General features: G+C 37.6%; 1 protein-coding gene, 1 long non-coding RNA gene and 1 pseudogene across 2 annotated transcripts; 2 read left to right on the top strand and 1 right to left on the bottom strand.

Moving 5' to 3' along the window:
- Positions 1-2,535: 2,535 nt before the first annotated feature.
- LOC107648154 (pentatricopeptide (PPR) repeat-containing protein) lies at positions 2,536-10,383 on the bottom strand. The gene is made up of 3 exons (XM_016352160.3): positions 9,739-10,383; positions 9,208-9,616; positions 2,536-3,483 (listed from the first exon to the last, which is right to left on the bottom strand). Exons 1-3 carry the CDS (start codon positions 10,098-10,100, stop codon positions 2,710-2,712), a joined length of 1,545 nt encoding a protein of 514 aa, XP_016207646.1. The 5' UTR covers positions 10,101-10,383; the 3' UTR covers positions 2,536-2,709.
- On the top strand, positions 4,882-5,694 carry LOC148575578 (uncharacterized). The gene is made up of 2 exons (XR_015902187.1): positions 4,882-5,033; positions 5,324-5,694. It is a non-coding gene; the product is annotated as an uncharacterized LOC148575578 (long non-coding RNA).
- Positions 10,384-13,974: 3,591 nt separating the features above from the next.
- On the top strand, positions 13,975-15,867 carry LOC148575579 (uncharacterized; annotated as a pseudogene).
- The last annotated feature ends 2,936 nt before the right edge of the window (positions 15,868-18,803 follow it).

Here is an 18,803-nt window from a genome sequence, read left to right on the forward strand (position 1 = left end):
CATAATTCATAACCTTCTTTTTTGGGTGTGTGTGTGATAAGAGAATTCAAAGTTATATTTTTGGTAAGAGAGAATTCAAAATTTTTTTTGAATTTTTTTACCAAAAAAAAATTTCGGAACCCTAGATTTTAATTCCAAATCTTAATTTTTTTTAATTCTCTCTTTACCAAAAATAAAAAAAGAATTAAAAATCTAGCATCCCTGGCTTGTCCACTATACAAATTCAACAAAGCCCATTGGGGCTTGGGCCACAATTGAAAACTCAAAAACACACACACATACACACACTCAAATACACATGCAAGACCAAAAACCATATAACACATGGAACTATGGACACAAGCAGTGGCGGAACTTGAAACAAAATTTTGGGGGGGCCAGATAGAAAATAATTGTCAAAATATTTTTAATATGAACCCCATTTAAGATAAGCTCGTCTAATCTCATCTCTCTGGTTTGGGTGATATTGCCAAATTTAAAGCCGTTTTTTCAAGATCTCGTTCCAAAAAGTTAAGGTTAATGACGCCAGGACGTCGCTTGGATCACCAATCTTGGCGAGGTTAACAACCCCACTATGGTGACATAGTTTAGATTCACCAATCTTGGCGAGGTTAGCAACCCCACTATGGTGAAAATAGCCATAAACCCATCTTAGTTGGCCAAGCCAAGGATGCACCTCTTACTCTCAAAGAGCCTAGAGGAAAATAAGCACACAGCTTATTTCATATTCAAAAATCAACTTCAACTCTATTTCATAAATAAAAGGTACATGAGTTATTTATACTAGTGGGAGAAGGAAAAGCCTTCATAACTTGGACGATGTGGGACTAATTCATAACACAAAATTCACTATCTTAAACAATATGGGACTTGTATTCCCTTATTACAATTAACTAATATAATTAACCTACTAACTCTACTATCCACACCAAAAAGATTTCATTGGCGAATCCATGCCAAAAACCTACACCCACAAATCAAATAAAATTCCACTAAAGCAAGGTGAAGGCCACAAGGACCGACCTTGCTCTGATACCAAACTGACGCCGGGACGTTGCTTGGGATACCAATCTTGGCGAGGTTAACGTCGCTTGGAATACCAATCTTAGCGAGGTTAACAACCCCACTATGGTGACATAGTTTACATTCACCAATCTTGGCGAGGTTAGTAACCCCACTATGGTGAAAATAGCCATAAACTCACATTGGTCGGCCAAGCCAAGGATGCACCTCTTACTCTCAAAGAGTCTAGAGAAAAATAAACACACAGCTTATTTCATATTCGAAAATCAACTTCAACTCAATTTCATAAATAAAAGGTACATGAGTTATTTATACTAGTAGGGGAAGGAAAAGCCTTCATGACTCGGACGATGTGGGACTAAAATATAACACAAAGTTCACTATCCTAAACAATATGGGACTTATATTCCCTTATTACAATTAACTAATATAATTAACCTACTAACTCTACTTGCTCATGCGTCAGTTAAAGTCATCAGATGTAATTTTTTGAACTTTTGAAAGTTATATCTCACTTTCTTTGTGATTTATTAAAGTAGAAGAACTATCTACAGGTGTTGATATTGTAAAAGTTATATGTTCTCCTTCTTAAATATTAGTCTTTCTCTTAAAAAATGTATCAATTCTTTGATTTTTCATTATTATTTTATATAAAAATTTGTAAAATATGTAAAGAAGAAGTTAGAAGGACAAATATTAAAATTTATAATATTTATTGAATTTTTTTTATCAATTTATACAAATACAATAATATTAATACTTATTGAATATTCTATTATTTTTTATTATATAAAAAATTAAATTAAATAAATAGTAAAATATAAAATAATATTAAATTAAATAAATAAAAATATCTATTTTTTATATTTGAACTTAAAGATAGAGAGAGTGTTGTTTATTGAATTTATTAGATACTTTAAGTCATAGTAAAGTATTTAAGTCAATTGAACTATTTTTTATCTTCTGAAAAAGTACTACTAAATTTTTTATAAAAAGTTTGGGGGGGCCATGGCCCCCCCTTGTCTGAACTAAGCTCCGCCACTGGACACAAGTACACCATAGCAACCCCGAAAGTCTAAGAAACAAGGTATATCATTGTATGTCCAAAACAAAAAAAAAGATATATCATTGAAGAAAAAGAACAATTAAACAGGATAAATTTAAACTCTCTCCACAGGTTCAGTACAATTACACTAACCAACCAGTAACTACCCATAAATTTTAATATAATAAAATACAACAAACTAGTTGTGTGCAAAACACATGCTTGGTAATGACATTTCTGTTGCAATTTAAGTAATAAAAATAATCTTATTTCATATTTCAAAAATAAACAAAAGGACGTGAATATGATATGATTACAATGAACCCTAGCACGCAGAAGTTCAGTATAATTTTACCACCCTATTGAAAATTCTTATCTCTTAACATCATGTACCAAAAACATTAATAATACGAATTATCATTGAATCATCTATTGATTCACAAGAAATTGAAAGAGAATACTTAATATGCACAAACATAAATACATACATACTCATTACAACATTGCTATGCTGCTATATTGGTCCATTTGGCATTATAGGACTATACAAAATTATACAATGCTTTGTTGTATACACAAACAATTCTGCCTCCAAAACAAAAGGGGTTGGAGATTTATAACTGAATGAGCTCATTCTCTCTTTAGAGCATTTTCACAACCCAAAGCTTATATTTTCTTATATACAAATATACAAGGCATGGTCCTATAAGATTTGCATCGGAGAGGGACTTACATAGGTTTAGGTAGGTATCTAGATTCCCATTTTGGTGTATCCTTTTCCTTAGACCTTGAAGCACAGCTACCCTGTCTAAATATTCCGGAAATACTCCCAATTCAAGCATTTTCATGACTGTCTCAGCCGCCTCATTGAAATGGCCGCCTTTAATGTAGCCTCTTAACAACCACGACAGTGTTTTCTTCTTCTGAGGAGAACTTGCGACCTCCAACCGGGTCAGAAGCCTCCCTGTTGCTGTTGCCTCCTTCTGTGAGGCGCAAATGGCGAGAACAATGTCGTAGAGATCTCCGTCGGCCTCCTTGCCTACGAGCTTCATCTCCCATAGTTGCCTCTCTGCCTCGATTCCACGGCCGGCACAAATATACATGGCAAGGAGTCTCTCATGGATCACTCCCTGGAGTGATGAGCTGCCATCTTGAATCACCCAATTGGACAGGCGCACCCCATCAGCTAGAAGATCTGATTGATACTTCTCTGCAAGTTCAACATCTTCTAGGTCCAACTCAGATGCCAAACCAGCACGGACATAACTTTTCAGCTTTCGTAAAGCTTTGGCAAATTCATTCAGCTCCTTAACCACAGCAGTCATTGCAACAAGGTAACTGTACACTTCTGGCTTCAGGCCAGATTCCCTAAAATGAATCACTAATCTAACGGCACCTTTATAGTCACCTTCGACCTAGAAAAGAAAACATAGATTTGTAACTTATTCTTCTAATATACACTTTGAGAGATAGTTATGATATGAAAATGCCAAAAGTATCTGGAAAGAGTGAAAAACATTAAACAATGCTGATATACATTTTGGTTGCTGAAGTCTATAATGAAATCTGATGCATATCAAGCCACATATGTCACGGCTAAATATTAGGAATTATTAGAAAACAAATTCCTTTCAGTTTTTAGTTGATTTGGTGTATCCCGTTTTATTAGCTGTAAATATCTTGCATTACCATAATTAGGAAATCAGGTAGCTAATCGTTAGGTAGAGTACTGTATATATAATTGATATGCTATTCAATAAAACACAAGGCAATTTGGCATGGTATCAGAGCTAGGTTGGCTCTGATAATCATCACACAAAAGAAACCTCCGCCGCTGAAATGGCTGGAGTAGGTGTGACTCCTCCAAAAAGAGAGGATTCAAAAAAGGACGAAGATGGATCCAACAAAGGACCATCGCCTTATGATCTGAGCGTTAGCGACAATCCTGGAAACGTAATCACACAAGTGCAATTACGAGGAGAGAACTACGAAGAATGGGCTCGAGCTGTGAAGGTGTCGCTACGTGCTAGGAGAAAATGGGGGTTTCTAGATGGAACTCACAAGAAGCCACAAGAAGGGGCATCTGAAATGGAGGATTGGTGGACGGTTCAATCCATGCTTGTCTCATGGGTGATGAATACGATTGAGCCACGGCTGCGCTCCACCATCTCATACGCTGAAGATGCAAAGGATCTCTGGGAAGAAATCAAGGAGCGATTTTCCATCGTGAATGGTCCTAGAATTCAACAATTGAAAGCTGAACTTGCCGAGTGCAAACAACAAGGACTGGCTATGGTGGAATACTATGGAAAACTGAAGACTCTTTGGGATGAGTTGGCAAACCATGAACCAGTGCTTAGATGCTCTTGCGGAGGCTGCAAGTGTGACATTGGGTCACGATTAGATAAGAGAAGGGAAGAAGAAAAGGTGCATCAATTTCTAATGGGGTTAGAAGACGTAAGCTATGGCACAGTGCGATCTAATATTCTCGCAACGGATCCTCTACCTTCTCTCAACAGGGTGTATGCAACTTTGGTACAGGAAGAGAGAATGAAGATGATCAGCAGAACCAAGGAAGACAAAGGAAGCTTAATGGGACTGGCAGTACACACTGGGTACAAGCACAAAAGCCGAAATGAAATAAAGCCACTCGTATGTTCTCACTGCGGAAGAACAGGACACGAGATCAAGGGGTGCTTTCAACTGATTGGGTATCCGGAATGGTGGGGAGATCGATCTCGAGACGAAAAGGGAAGCAACACCAAGACCTCGCATAAGCAGGGAGGACGCTTGCGAGGGGGGGCTGTCATACGTGCCAACACAGCACAAGCCACAACAGAAAAATCAAGTAACCATGAAGAAGAAATAGGAGGAAGCGCAGTGACTGGACTTAGCCAAAAACAATGGCAGACGCTGTTAGAGATGCTAAATGGCAACAACGGAAGTAGAACTGAAAGCATGACTGGTAAGGAAGGATATGTTGTGTGGATTATAGATAGTGGAGCCTCTAACCATATGACAGGGAATTCAAGAGATCTAAGGGGTCTAGAGCGTATTGAAGGATGCACGGTGGGGCTACCAAACGGAGAAGAAGTTCTTGCTAATACAAAGGGAACGGTGACTCTTGATGGAGGACTTAAATTGACCAATGTTCTATATGTGCCAAAACTAAGATGCAATTTGATTTCAGTATCACAATTAACAAAGGATGCAAATTGTACTGTACTATTTACTCATGAGCTTTGTGCTATGCAGGACCTCATTTCGAGGATGCTGATTGGAGCGGGTGAACAAAGAGATGGGCTCTACATGTACCGTGGTGTTCGCAAATTCACAGCATGTCAAACCCAAGAGAAGAGTAGTATTGATCTTTGGCACAAGCGAATGGGACATCCTTCCTATAAAGTGGTACAAATGTTGCCGAATTTGAATGGTGGTTGTAAATCTGAAGAGAATAATAAATTATGTGAAGTTTGTGAAAAATCTAAACAAACACGAGATAAATTTCCATCAAGTGATTTTCATGCAACACATCCTTTTGATTTAATACATTGTGATTTATGGGGACCTTATCGTACCCCCTCTTCTTGCGGAGCATCTTATTTTTTAACAATTGTTGATGATTATTCAAGAGCAGTTTGGATCTATTTGTTGTGTGAAAAGCGGGAAGTGTCAAGTGTGATGATTAATTTCTTTGCTCTTATTGAAAGACAGTTTAATAAACAAGTCAAAGAAGTACGCAGTGATAATGGGACCGAGTTCATCTGTATGCGTCCATATTTTTTGCAGCATGGAATTGTTCATCAAACATCTTGCGCTGGGACACCCCAACAAAATGGAAGGGTGGAGAGAAAACATAGACATATCCTTAATGTAGCTCGTGCACTGAGATTTCAAGGATCTTTGCCCATTCGATTCTGGGGAGAATGTGTTTTATCTGCGGGACACTTGATCAACCTAACACCATCATCTGTTCTTAACGGGAAAACTCCTTTTGAAATGATACATGGAAAACCACCTGACTATAATCATCTTAGAGTTTTTGGCTCATTGTGTTATGCGCACAATCAACAAACCAAGGGTGATAAATTTGCCAGCCGAACTCGTACATGCACATTTGTGGGATACCCATTTGGAAAGAAAGGATGGAAACTTTATGATATGGAAAGAAATATTTTCTTTATATCTCGTGATGTCAAATTTGTAGAAACCGAGTTCCCGTTTGCGTGTTTGGCCCAAGAAAATTTGGTTTCCACTTCTTTAGTGCATGAGGAGAAATTTTTGGAGCCCGTTAATAATAAGTCCACACTTGATCACGAGGAGGTCCTTCCTCAGACTAATTCCAATGACGAGTCCATCGTTGTTGTTGGGGGAGGTGAATCTCCACATACAGACCCAACAAGGACAGCTTCACCCCTCATCGAAACCAGCAGCCCCTCACCAACTGTCTCAGATGATGTGCCTCTTTCTACCGACACCACCACGCTCTCTGAACTTCCTCTGGGTCGTGGACACCGAGTAAAGCAACCTTCGATCAAGCTGCGTGATTTTGTCACCAACACCATCATCGTAAACCCGTCCATCTCTTCACCCTCTCCATCACATTCCTCAGGTCCACTCTATCCCTTATCTCAATATATGTCATGCGATAAATTTTCTGTGCAACACCGTACTTTCCTCGCAGCAATAAGCGAAGAACGTGAACCCACAAATTTTCATGAGGCAATAGGTGATGCTCGATGGAGAGAAGCCATGAGCGTTGAAATTAAAGCTCTTCAGGACAATGGTACTTGGCACCTTACACATCTACCACCGCAGAAGAAGGCTTTGGGGTGCAAATGGATTTATCGCATCAAATATCGTTCGGACGGGCAAGTTGAAAGGTTTAAGGCACGCCTCGTCATTCTTGGTAATCATCAAATTGAAGGGCTGGATTATAATGAAACCTTCGCCCCGGTCGCAAAAATGGTAACTATTCGCACTATTTTAGCTGTGGCCGCTGCTAAGGATTGGGAACTCCATCAAATGGATGTTCACAATGCCTTCCTCCATGGGGATCTTGAGGAGGATGTTTATATGAAATTGCCACCGGGGTTTCATGTCCCTACTCCTGGCATGGTGTGCAAACTTCAAAAATCCCTCTACGGACTCCGCCAAGCTCCGCGCTGCTGGTTCTCTAAACTTTCTGTTGCCCTCCTTCAATACGGGTTTCAGCAGTGTGCCTCCGATCACTCATTGTTTGTCTCTCGTCATCACAATATTCAACTTGTGGTGCTCGTTTATGTTGATGACCTTATCGTGGCTGGTAATAATTCTCTTGCTATTCGCCAGTTCAAGGACTACTTAAATCAATGCTTCCACATGAAAGACTTGGGGAAACTAAAATACTTTCTAGGGGTGGAAGTGGCTCGCTCTCCTACTGGCATTTTTCTTAACCAACGCAAATACGCGTTAGATATTATCATGGAGACTGGCATGCTTGGCTCTCGGCCTGTGTCTACACCTATTGAAGAAAATCATCGTCTTGCATTGGCTGAAGGACCTTTGCTCTCTGATGCAGCCCAGTATCGTCGTTTGGTTGGTCGTCTCATTTATTTGTGCTTCACTCGCCCGGAACTCTCATACAGTGTTCACATTCTTTCTCAGTTCATGCACCAGCCTCATGAAGAACACTGGCAGGCTGCCTTACGAGTTGTTCGCTATCTAAAAGGCCGGCCTGGGCAAGGTGTTTTATTGCGCCGGGAAAACGATTTTACCTTGCATGCTTGGTGTGATTCTGATTGGGCGGGTTGCCCTCTTACTCGTCGGTCTCTCACTGGCTGGGTTATTCTCCTTGGCAACTCACCAATTTCATGGAAAACAAAGAAACAACATACAGTGTCACGGTCCTCTGCAGAAGCCGAGTACCGCTCCATGGCTAATACCACTTGTGAACTCAAATGGTTAAAGGAACTACTCTTGAGTCTCGGGATCTCCCACACACAACCCATACCTCTCTCATGCGATAGCCAGGCAGCACTTCATATTGCTAAGAACCCTGTTTTTCATGAGCGTACTAAGCATATTGAGGTTGATTGTCATCTTGTTCGTGATGCTGTCATCCAGGGCCTCATCCTTCCCTCCTATGTCCCAACAAAATCTCAGGTTGCCGATATCTTGACTAAAGCTCTGAGCTCCCATTCATTCGCATCAATGTTGGACAAGTTGGGCATTAGTAACTTACATGCCCCAACTTGAGGGGGGGTAATGAAATCTGATGCATATCAAGCCACATATGTCACGGCTAAATATTAGGAATTATTAGAAAACAAATTCCTTTCAGTTTTTAGTTGATTTGGTGTATCCCGTTTTATTAGCTGTAAATATCTTGCATTACCATAATTAGGAAATCAGGTAGCTAATCGTTAGGTAGAGTACTGTATATATAATTGATATGCTATTCAATAAAACACAAGGCAATTTGGCCGTGACATATGTGGCTTGATATGCATCAGATTTCATTAGTCTAAAATGTTGTTCCTCATAAAAGAAATCCCCCTAACCTTCCCTGATCGTATTTACTAAAATAGGGGCATGAAGTGTCACAGGAAAACAGCATAGATCGAAAATTCAGACCCTATTCTCACAATTATGAAGAAGGAACTTACCAGGAATTTAACATCAAGGTAAAAATACAAATTGACTAAATATAATGGAAAAAACAAGTGAACAACCAAAATCAAGCTATTGCAATTTCCAAACAAACAATTTGGATAATAAAGCTCCAATTCGATGTTCGGATCAGAGATGAGGAGGGTAACGAAAGGTAATGCATTCTTCCTACTTGAAATAATAACAACACTACCCAAGAGTAAAAGATAGAACAAGAAAAAGTGTAATCAATTTGACTCAAAGTAAAGCAACATAAGAAAACCAATAAAATCCTTGCAATGTAAAACGGAAAGAATTCCAACTAAGGAGACACCTTAACTATCTAAAGCATGGGAACCAAACATGAATCATAGTAAAACCAGACATCAATTGCTGATGCTTACTTATCGGTTAAGATTTTCGCAATACTAGATTCAAACAGAAGATTAACTCTCCAAAGATGTAAAACTAGACATGAATCATAGTGAACAATGTCAAGGAATGCTTACCATCATCTTCCAAGCAAGATAACCAGTTGGACCTCCTTTATGTCCTTCAAGATCGTCAGCCTCGGCATAAGGGATGCCACGCCTCAAGACCTCCTCGACGAAAGCTACCGCGCCTTCCTTCTCCCCCATCTCCCAATACAATGAAATTACCTTCTCAATCATGCTGAAACCAGGCCTCAACCCAACACAATCCATGTCCACAAGCAGGTCAACCACATCACTAGCACCATGTTGCTCCTGTATCAGCTTCTTCACCCAACCGCACATGATGGCAACCATGAGCTCCATGGTTTCTTTGTCCACCCTATTCTCCTTCCTCAGCCAATCAAACACTTCCAAGGCACACCAAGAGTCCCTCCCATCCTGTGAGAAGTAAACCAACACAAGCTGCAATTCTCTTGCTGATAACCTATGTTGCACAAATAGGAATACAGGTATTGAGTACAACACAATAAGTAAAATTTGATGCAGATACACATATAATACGCATACATGAACAAAAATGAAGTATTGTATATCATAGATGATAACCTGTCATTCATCTCTTCAAGAACATCAGAGGGTTCCCTTGTCATCCTCTCAAGCTCTTCAATTGCCTCAAAGAACCCTTCACTCATCTCATCTTCCTCATCGTCACTGGTCACAAACTGGTCAAGCTCCACAGATTTGATTGGCCTAAACCCTCTTACTGAGGAGGGTTTTGCAGCAACAAGGGTTGCAAAACTTCGGGGCTTGAAGCTTCTCAGTGAAATTTCATCAAACAGTTTAAGGGCATAGCCAAAGTGAGGTGATGAAGGAAACAACAAAGGGTGTCTTTTCTGTGGTGAAGAAGAAAACACCAAACTCAATTTGAACAACGGAGAAAAAGCAACCCCATTTATACAATTCGCCATTTTTCCCTTTGTTCCAGTGTTTATCTCTCTCTCTACTCCACTTTCTCTCTTCCTTTACTTGAAAAAATTCAATTCAGCGGCAAATAGAAGGCTCCATGAACAATAAGCAGAGGGGAACGATAGGGAAGGGTGAAAGGATTGAAACTTTGCTTCTGGGGTTCTGTAAATTAAAGTTAAAATTCAGCACCAAGAAACCCCAACGATAAAGAAAGAGAAGTATATATATATATATTTTTTTTCTGTTTAGGTAGAGAAAAAGAAATGACAGGTTTTATTTCCCACAATTTCTCAGCAGAAAAACAAGATACTGTTCAGATTTAATCCATCCAAACTATAAAGGTAAGAAAATGACTTCCGAGACATATAAAATTAGAGACAATAATAATTCACACACGAAAAATTAAGCACAAGTTTTATTATAATTTTTTATTTTTATTTAAAAAAAAACATTTGGGGTTGGCCACTCGGTGCGTGTTAATCTTGCCTCCAAAACAAGACAAGGATTAACTGATTATGACTAAGACAATGTAACTTACAAATGAAATTTGGAAATTAAAAAAGGTATTATTTATTAAAGAATGTTAGAGAAATATTAAAATTTATTATTTTTAATTATAATTAATTATTAGTGTTTAAAAATATGTGATAAAATATGTTGTTAAATTATTATACTAAAAAAATTAATTTAATAATTAAAAATAATAAATTTTAATAATTTGCTAATATTTATTTAATTTATTTATATTTATTTTATATGAGGTTAGTACTTAGGATTAGAGATCCTATTTAAGGTGTGAGAGAGTACGTGTAACAACCGCTACTACACAATCCTCACCGTTCAATAACAATGCTAGATAACGATGGACCATTCAATAACTTAACCCTTTATATATGACTCAAATGAGAGAGAATAAAGGGGCCATATTTCACTTTTCTTTTGTTCCAGTGTTGTGCATGTGTGATTATTTAAGTGTTGTGCATGTGTGATTATTTAAAAAGGAATTGAGAGTAGGTAATCTATCTATGACTCATTTTTTTTTGTTATTGGAGGCATGTATGTGATATGCTGCTTTATGGGGTATAATGGTACTAGATCAATTTGTGGGGGCAGTCTTTTCTGATTTGTGTTATAGATAAGTCGGACTATGCAAGCTATGTTTAAAAGAAAATATCATGGGTAAATTAGATGGTTCAATTTGCAGGAGAAAAATTTTGAAATTTGGAAGAAGTAAATCGGACTGTCCGTGTTGTATGAAAATTTTTTTTTAAATAAAACAAAAAGCACTATTATTCTATAGCAAATCGGACCGTCCGTGTAAAGCACGCTGCTTCTCTATATCGCTGTCCTACATCATTACCTTCTCCATAATAAAATTAAAAAGCGTCTATCTATCTATCTATTGGATTTTTTTTATAAATAAATAATTTAAATATTTTATTTATCAATATATATAATTTAGAGCGTATTTACGAATTTTTATTTTATTATATATTTTGTTTCATAATTAATTCGTTTACACTGTAACGAAATATAAGTATCTGTAGAAAAATATAATTTTTTAAAATAATAAAACGGTATTAAAAATATGGAAAAGTATAGGTAGACAAGGAAAATACTAAACATTGTGAACAATGAATATGTCAGATGTTTAATTCAATAGGTATTCAGATGGTTATGTTCATTATTTTTAATTGGATGATTATTTCTTTTTGATTCGATTTACTCATGCACAGTTAACAATAACTGGATGTTCAATTCACTAGGTGTGCAGAGGGTTATCATAATGTTAAAGTTTATAAGATAATTTGGAGGTGGAGTGTTTTTTACTTTATGGAAAAGTATAGGTAGATAATGAGAATACTAAATAATGTGAACAAGGGATATGTCGGATGTTCAATTCAATAAGTATGCAGACGATTATGTTCATTATTTTTAATTGGATGATTATTTCTTTTGATTCAATTTACTATGGTTGGATGTTCAATTCACTAGGTGTGCATATGGTTATTCTAATGTTAAGGTTTAGGAGGTAATTTAGGGGGTGGAGTGCTTTTTTACTTTATTGGGTGAATTTTAAAGTCCATTGTTCACATTGTTTACAAAAGTTATTGTCTACCTAACAAAATCGTAAAAATATAATTTTGATCGATTTAAAAAATAAAATTCGATATATTTTTGTTACTGTTTAAATCTATCTAAATTAATTTATATCTCATCTATATTTTAAATTTTAAATTAATAACTTTCTCACGCTGTTACTCTACAAACGGGAACATTTCAATTAATATGGGAGATAGACGGTTTTAATGGGCGATTTTAACTTAAGTCACGTAATTTGAAACTGCCAATTTAAAAACGTAATTTAAAACTGTCCATTTAAATTGTAGCGATCAAGTCACGTAATTTAAAACTGCTATCACATTATTTTCTAGAAACCATCTCATTTAAATTAGTTGATTTGGGTCTGAATGTGAGGTCCAGATTATGGCAGCATCCGACTTGTTGGTGTCGAGGTGCCGCCTGTCCGAGTTTCTCGTGAGGAGGTGAGGGGTAGTACTTGCAAGAGACTCCGATGCTTAAGTTAGCAAGGGCTTTAGGCAGATTTTTTTGTAGATTAGAACGTGAGTATACTGGAGGGGTGTCACCATATTTATAGTAGAGAGTTGATATCTACCTTTGTTGGAGTAGTTCCATCTTTCATGATGGATAACCGTTCCTTTTATCTTGGGGAGTCCGTTAGGATCTATCTTTTAGGAAGATAGAGATAGCGAGAGAGATTTGGGGAGGCAGTTACTTATTCAGATAATTACAAGCCGGTCCTTTCGCTGCATCCGACCTCTTAAAAAAGTTGGGTATTAGAGATAATCCTTTGGGGTGGGCCTTTTGTCTTTATTGGGCCTGACTCTTATTTATTAGGTTAGGGTATATATGAACAGTGCTCCTGTTTGAGTCCTGATCATTTTATGGGTCGGGTTCAAGCAACTTGTGGCTTCTGGTTTTGACGTCGGGTACGTCCCCTTTTAGAGGTCAGGTTACCCAACATGTTTTCAAAAAATTTAAAAGTTGCCTACTTTAATGAAGAACAAATGTTGCGCAAACAGTTTTCTCCTTGGGATCCGCATACGTTTTAAGGAGGAATAAGGGAGTCGTTTGTCCTTTGTCTTTTATAAAAAGCCTTTCAACTCCTCTTCTTCTCTTTTTCATATCTCTGAGACAGTTCCATTTCTCTTTCCTTTCGTGAAAAATTTTCTCTTCCTTTTCTTGTTTTTGATTGCTTCTTGCTTCAAAGACTTCTCTATCCTGAATTTTTCTGAAGGTTTTGCCTTGCCGATGTGGAGAGGAATGTTTGAGTTTTACTACTGTTTAGGCGTGCCCCTCTTTTTTGCGTAATCTTCATTGAGGTTGGTTTCTTGGTTTCTTTTTATTTTCCTCTTGATGAACTTAAATTTTTGTTTTCCTGAGACCGTTCTAAGTGATGGTGTTGATGTTAGTACACCGTGTTTGTCAATTTCTTGGGTTTGCTTTCATTGTTATTGCATTGCCTTTGTTGAGAAGTCTGTTTTGGCTTTCTTTTGAGTCTGGTGTAGAACATTTTGAGTTTAAAAGAATCTCTTTTTGTGAGACTATAGCTGTTACTCTCTTGATACCTGTTTGTATCTGTATTGCCCCTAATGGGATCACTGCGATGTGACGATATTGCATGGGAGGGACACCTTTTGGTTGTTCTTTAAAGAAATGTGGAAAAAGTGGCTTTCTTTGATTTTGTTGGCTTTGTCCGATTTCTTTTGGACGAGGTCTGACTTCTTTTAGTGACGATATTTTTACTTTCCATATGTAGGTGTAGCCTTTATGTCACGCTCTGTCTTTACAAGTATGTCGACCAAAGTCCCTCCTAATCTCCAAGCTTGGGTAGATACTACTGTCCTTTCTTGTGTCCCTGTGACTGATAGGGAGTATTGTGAGGAATTCGGTAGGCACCAACGCATATGTGAGAACAGGGAAGATGAGAGAAACTATGAGTTAGTGGCGCCTGATCCGGAAGAGAGGGTGTGTTTTCCTCCCCTAGAGGACTTTGAGGGACCTTTCTTTTATGCTTATTATTGTTTCTTTACTAGGTTAGGTGTCCAATTTCCTTTTACTAATTTCGAAATTAATGTGCTGTGATCTTGCAATCTTGCCCTCACTCAGTTACACCCTAACTCTTGGACTTTTCTGAAAATATACCAACTCCTTTGTCGAGAGTTGGGTGTTGGACCTTCTCTGAATGTATTTTTCTATCTCTTCGTTTTAACCAAACCCTATAGCTCTTCGAAAAAGTCGGGATGGATATCCTTCCGAGCTGTCCAAGGTCGGAAGGTTTTCTCCATCTTTGATGATTTTTTTTTCATGACTTTAAGAATCACTTTTTTAAGGCCCGGGTTGTTGAGAGAGTCCTGAGTGAAAATCAAGAGCCTCATTTCTCTTTGTATTGGCAAGATACTCTGGTTACCATTAGGCAGAAGGTACACGAGTTAGACGACATTGAGAGGAGTGTAGTAGACTTTTTTCAGGATGCTTGGGGCCGAGCTCCTTACTTGGATACAAAGAGAGTTTTAGGAGATCCTAGCCTTCTGAAATTCGAGCTGGGTAGCTCTCTCTTCCTTTTACTTTTTGAACTTTGGTCATTTTTATTGTTGTTATTAACTTAGTTCATTTCATTTTGCAGAGAGTATGGCCCGAAGTCTGTTGCTTTGAGGACACTTAGGAATACGAAGAAGAATGTTGTAGCTCGGAGCCTTCAGCAAAAAGAACACAGAACTTCCTCTGCCCGATCTTCACCAAAGAAGTCGGAATTGGGCCCTTCTGATTTGAGAAAAATTATTCCGACCTCTGTCTCCTGGGTTATACCCTATGATTCTTCTCCTCAATATCCTTCCTCGACTGAACCTCCTTCAAAGAAACAGAAGGTAGCCGAGGAGGATAGCATATACACAAAAAACTTTCATGCTTTGGCTTAGGGTGAAAAGAATATTCTTTCCCATCATCACCTGAGTATGGACGACCTCGCCCTCCAAAACCACCTCCAGACATTGACCCGTGGCGGGCTTCGCATGGTCGGTGTGTGCGCTTCTCTGGCTAGGGTGCTTAGGAGCACTCCTATCCAAGCCACGGCCAATGCTCTTGTGGCCGCCCGAGCTAATGTAGAGAGGTTAAGTGAAATTAAGAAGGAGCTGAAGGAGGAGAGGGAGACCTTAAGGGCCGACCTGGAGAGAGCCCGGAAAAGGACGAGTAAGTCGGAGGCTGCTGCTACTTAGCCGAAGAGAAGGCGAAGAGATTTGAGGAGAGCTATACTCGCGCCTATGGGGAGAAGCTTGAGTTGAAGGAGTAGCTGGACAAGATGAAAGAGAGATATGTCGAGCTGGAAGAGTCCGTGGCCGAAGGGTGGACGAGATGTTTGAGAATCTAGAGGCTCAGGTCAAGGTCCTTGCTCCCGACCTTGATCTTTCTCTTTTTAGTACTGATAATATTGTGGTTGACGGTAAGATCGTTCCAGCTCCTGATGAGGATGGGAGACCTCCTCTTAACCTAAAGACCTCGGTCCTATTGGTTGGTCAAACCTCGGCATCCGAGGTCCAGCATGAGGTTGTTATTGTGGAGGCCTCTTCTTTGGCTCCTGCTGCTATTTCGGCCGTGCCGATTTTCATGCATCCTGCAACCCCTTCGGTCGAGGGAAATGATGTTGCTATGGGCGAGGATCTTAATCCTCTTTTCGGCGAGATGTCTTGAGTTCTTTGGTTTCTATTTTTGATATTTGGAATGGCCCGACCTGTGGGTCTTTATGACGTTTAATTTTTGTAATAGATGGTAATTTTCTTGAACACTTTTACCTTTTATTTTAGTTGTTTCCACAATTTTTTCATGAAGCAATGTTCAAATTTGTTCTTTTTATATCACAGAGAACCTTTCTGTTTTTGAAACGAAGTTATGTTCTTGTAGTTGAATATAGTTTGCTTTGACTTTTAAGCCTTAGCAACATTTGTTAAGTTACGAGTTTCCTTTCATAGTTCCGACTTCGAGTAGTCAACCTTTATTAAGTTACTTTTACAGCTCGTTTTTTATCCGTCCTTCTTGAGATCGCTTTGTACGAGTTGTTTACATAACTTCTTACATTAACTTGTACCTCGTCGCTTCATCTTACCGACCATTTGAGGTCGGGCAATGATTTTCACAGTTTGTTGAGCTTAAATTAATGCGTTTTAAATAGGAAACTTTTTTTAAGAAAGAAATAGGAATTTTTTATTAATAGTTAGAAAATTCCTTTACAAATCTGCGTATCAGGGACTTGGGTACCCCTAGTCCTCGTGCTGGTGCCTCATTAAAAAACCCTTATAGTCGGAAAAAGGAGTACACCAATACATGAGGTTTGCTACTTAGCTGTAGTACTTCTTTAGGTTACAAGCATGCCAAGACCTCGAGAGCTCCCGCCCTTGGAAGTCGGACACTTTGTAGTAAGCTTTGGGGTTAAGTACAATTTTGGTCCCTAAGGTAGGGGCCGAAAATTTTTTTCGTCCCCAACCTATTTTTACTTTTGAAATCGTCCCTAAGGTTTAACTTAGTTTTAAAATCGTCCTTTTTACCAAAATTTTATTTTTTATTACCAAATTATTCCTAACTAAAAAAATATTAAATAAAAAAAAAAGAAAAAAGAAAACGGGTTAAAGCGAATCATGCTTTGGGGGGATTCAGGGAAGAAGAGGGGGAAGGGAAGGGAAGGGGAAGGGAATCCGCCGTCGTCGCTGCTCCTCGCCGCCGCCACTGTTCCTCGTCTTTCGGTCCTCACCGCTGGATCTCGCCGCTGCTCCTCTTTCTCGCTCGACGTTGACGCCAACAGATCCGCGAGGGTGGACGTTGCGCACCGCTCACCGTTTCTGCTCCTCCTCCTCGCTTGGTCGCCGGTCGTCGCTGCTCCTCGCCGGCCGTTTCTACTCCTCGCCGTTTCTGTTAATTATATTGTTGAATTTGTTTGATTTGTGGATTTTTTGATTTTGTTAATTACATTGCTTCTGCTTCTAGTTGCTTCTGTTTCTGCTTCTAATTCCGTTGTTTCTGCTTCTGGTTGCTTTTTTTAATGTTTATTACATTGTTTTATTGTTGTTGTTGCTGATGTTTTGATGAAGAAGAAGAAAAAAGAAGAAGAGATGATGTTGGAATGGAGAAGAAGAAAAAGAAGAATAGAAAATGAGAATTTTGGAGAAGAAAGAGAAGTATATTTTGGTTCGAACAACGATTTTAAAATTAAATTAAATTTTAGGAACGAATTTGTAAATAAAAAAAGGGGTTGGGGACAAAAAAAATTTCATTCTCTACCTTAGGAACCAAAATCGTACTTAACCCTAACCTTTGCCTAGAACCTCAACTATTTTGTAAGGTCCCTTCTAATTAGCAGTCAACTTTTCTTCTCCTGATTTTTGTACTCCGATGTCATTTTGGATCAGAATGAAGTCGTTGGTGACGAAGCTTCTCTTAATCACCTTTAGGTTACAATTGGGTTCTGCTCTTCCACGTGTCATTCCCAGCTTCTACTTCTACTTATTCCCTTTCACCTCCCTTTGCTGAACTGCCGATCAAAGCTTCATTCATTTCTTCACCCCAAAAAAAAAAATTATTCATTCATTTAATGCATACAGTATATACATATATTAGTTAGTAGTATTAGTTAATATTCTTTGTCAACAAGCTATAACTCAATGGCATAATCTTTTCATCTTTATCTAGAGATCTCGAATTCGAGTCTCACTCTTAATTTTAGAAAAAAAACATCTTTTTTAAAAGTAAAAATATTTAAAAAATTAAAAAAAAACATTTTTTTTAAAAAAAATTACAATTTACATGTTTTTTTAAAAGATTTTTTCTTAAAAAATATTTTTCACATAATAAATGAACAAAAAAAATAATTTTATTTTATTTGATTCAAATATAATTGATAAATAAAAAAATCTTTTTATATGAAATATTCAAACATAAAATCACTTTTACTTTTATAAAAGATCATTTAAAAAAAATCTTTTCTAAAAGTGGCTTCCAAATAAACTCAATTTTTTTCTTAGTTTTAATATAGTACTAATAATAATAATAATATTAAAAATACTAAAAATAATATTTAATAATATTAATAATATAATATTTTTACCGATTACCATTTATTCATTTTTTTTATTTTTCAATTCTATCTCAATTAAGATTCATTTAAATCTCATACTCTGCCCTATCATAGGGTTTAGGGTTTTATGGCTTATTAATTGGTGTATATAAATTATATTATTTTTTCCATTACTACATACAATTTTTATTAATTAATGTATGTATATCTTAGTGATTATTATCAATTATTTATAATTTAGTGTTTAGGATTTATTAATCGGTATATATAAATTACATTATTTTTGTCTGTTACTACATACAATTTTTATTAACAATAAAGCTCTACATTCAAGCAAAATATTTAATTAAGTCTAACCAAATTGTTATAACAACTTTTTAAATGACGCGTCTCCTTTTCCTTTTTCGTTTCCTTCTCCTTCTCTGTTTCCTTCTCCTTCTCTTCCTCTTTCTTCTTCTTCCAAATTCGCGTACGCAGGTTCTTCTTCTTCCCTTCTTCCTCTTCTCCTCCTCCTCCTTCTTCTTCCAAATTCACACATAGGTCTTCTTCAATGTTACATCTT

This window comes from Arachis ipaensis, chromosome B1 (assembly GCF_059453495.1).
Source record: "Arachis ipaensis isolate K30076 ecotype BB chromosome B1, ASM5945349v1, whole genome shotgun sequence".
In the NCBI taxonomy this organism is placed as follows: Eukaryota; Viridiplantae; Streptophyta; class Magnoliopsida; order Fabales; family Fabaceae; genus Arachis; species Arachis ipaensis.

What these genes read in the sequence shown, in the direction of transcription:
- LOC107648154 (XM_016352160.3), bottom strand. Translation starts at nt 10,100, where the DNA reads ATGGCGAATTGTATAAATGGGGTTGCTTTTTCTCCGTTGTTCAAATTG. An exon ending in CTTGAAGAGATGAATGACAG is followed by an intron (nt 9,617 to 9,738) that starts GTTATCATCTAT and finishes TGTGCAACATAG; the next exon opens with GTTATCAGCAAGAGAATTGC. An exon ending in ATCTTGCTTGGAAGATGATG is followed by an intron (nt 3,484 to 9,207) that starts GTAAGCATTCCT and finishes TTTCTTTTCTAG; the next exon opens with GTCGAAGGTGACTATAAAGG.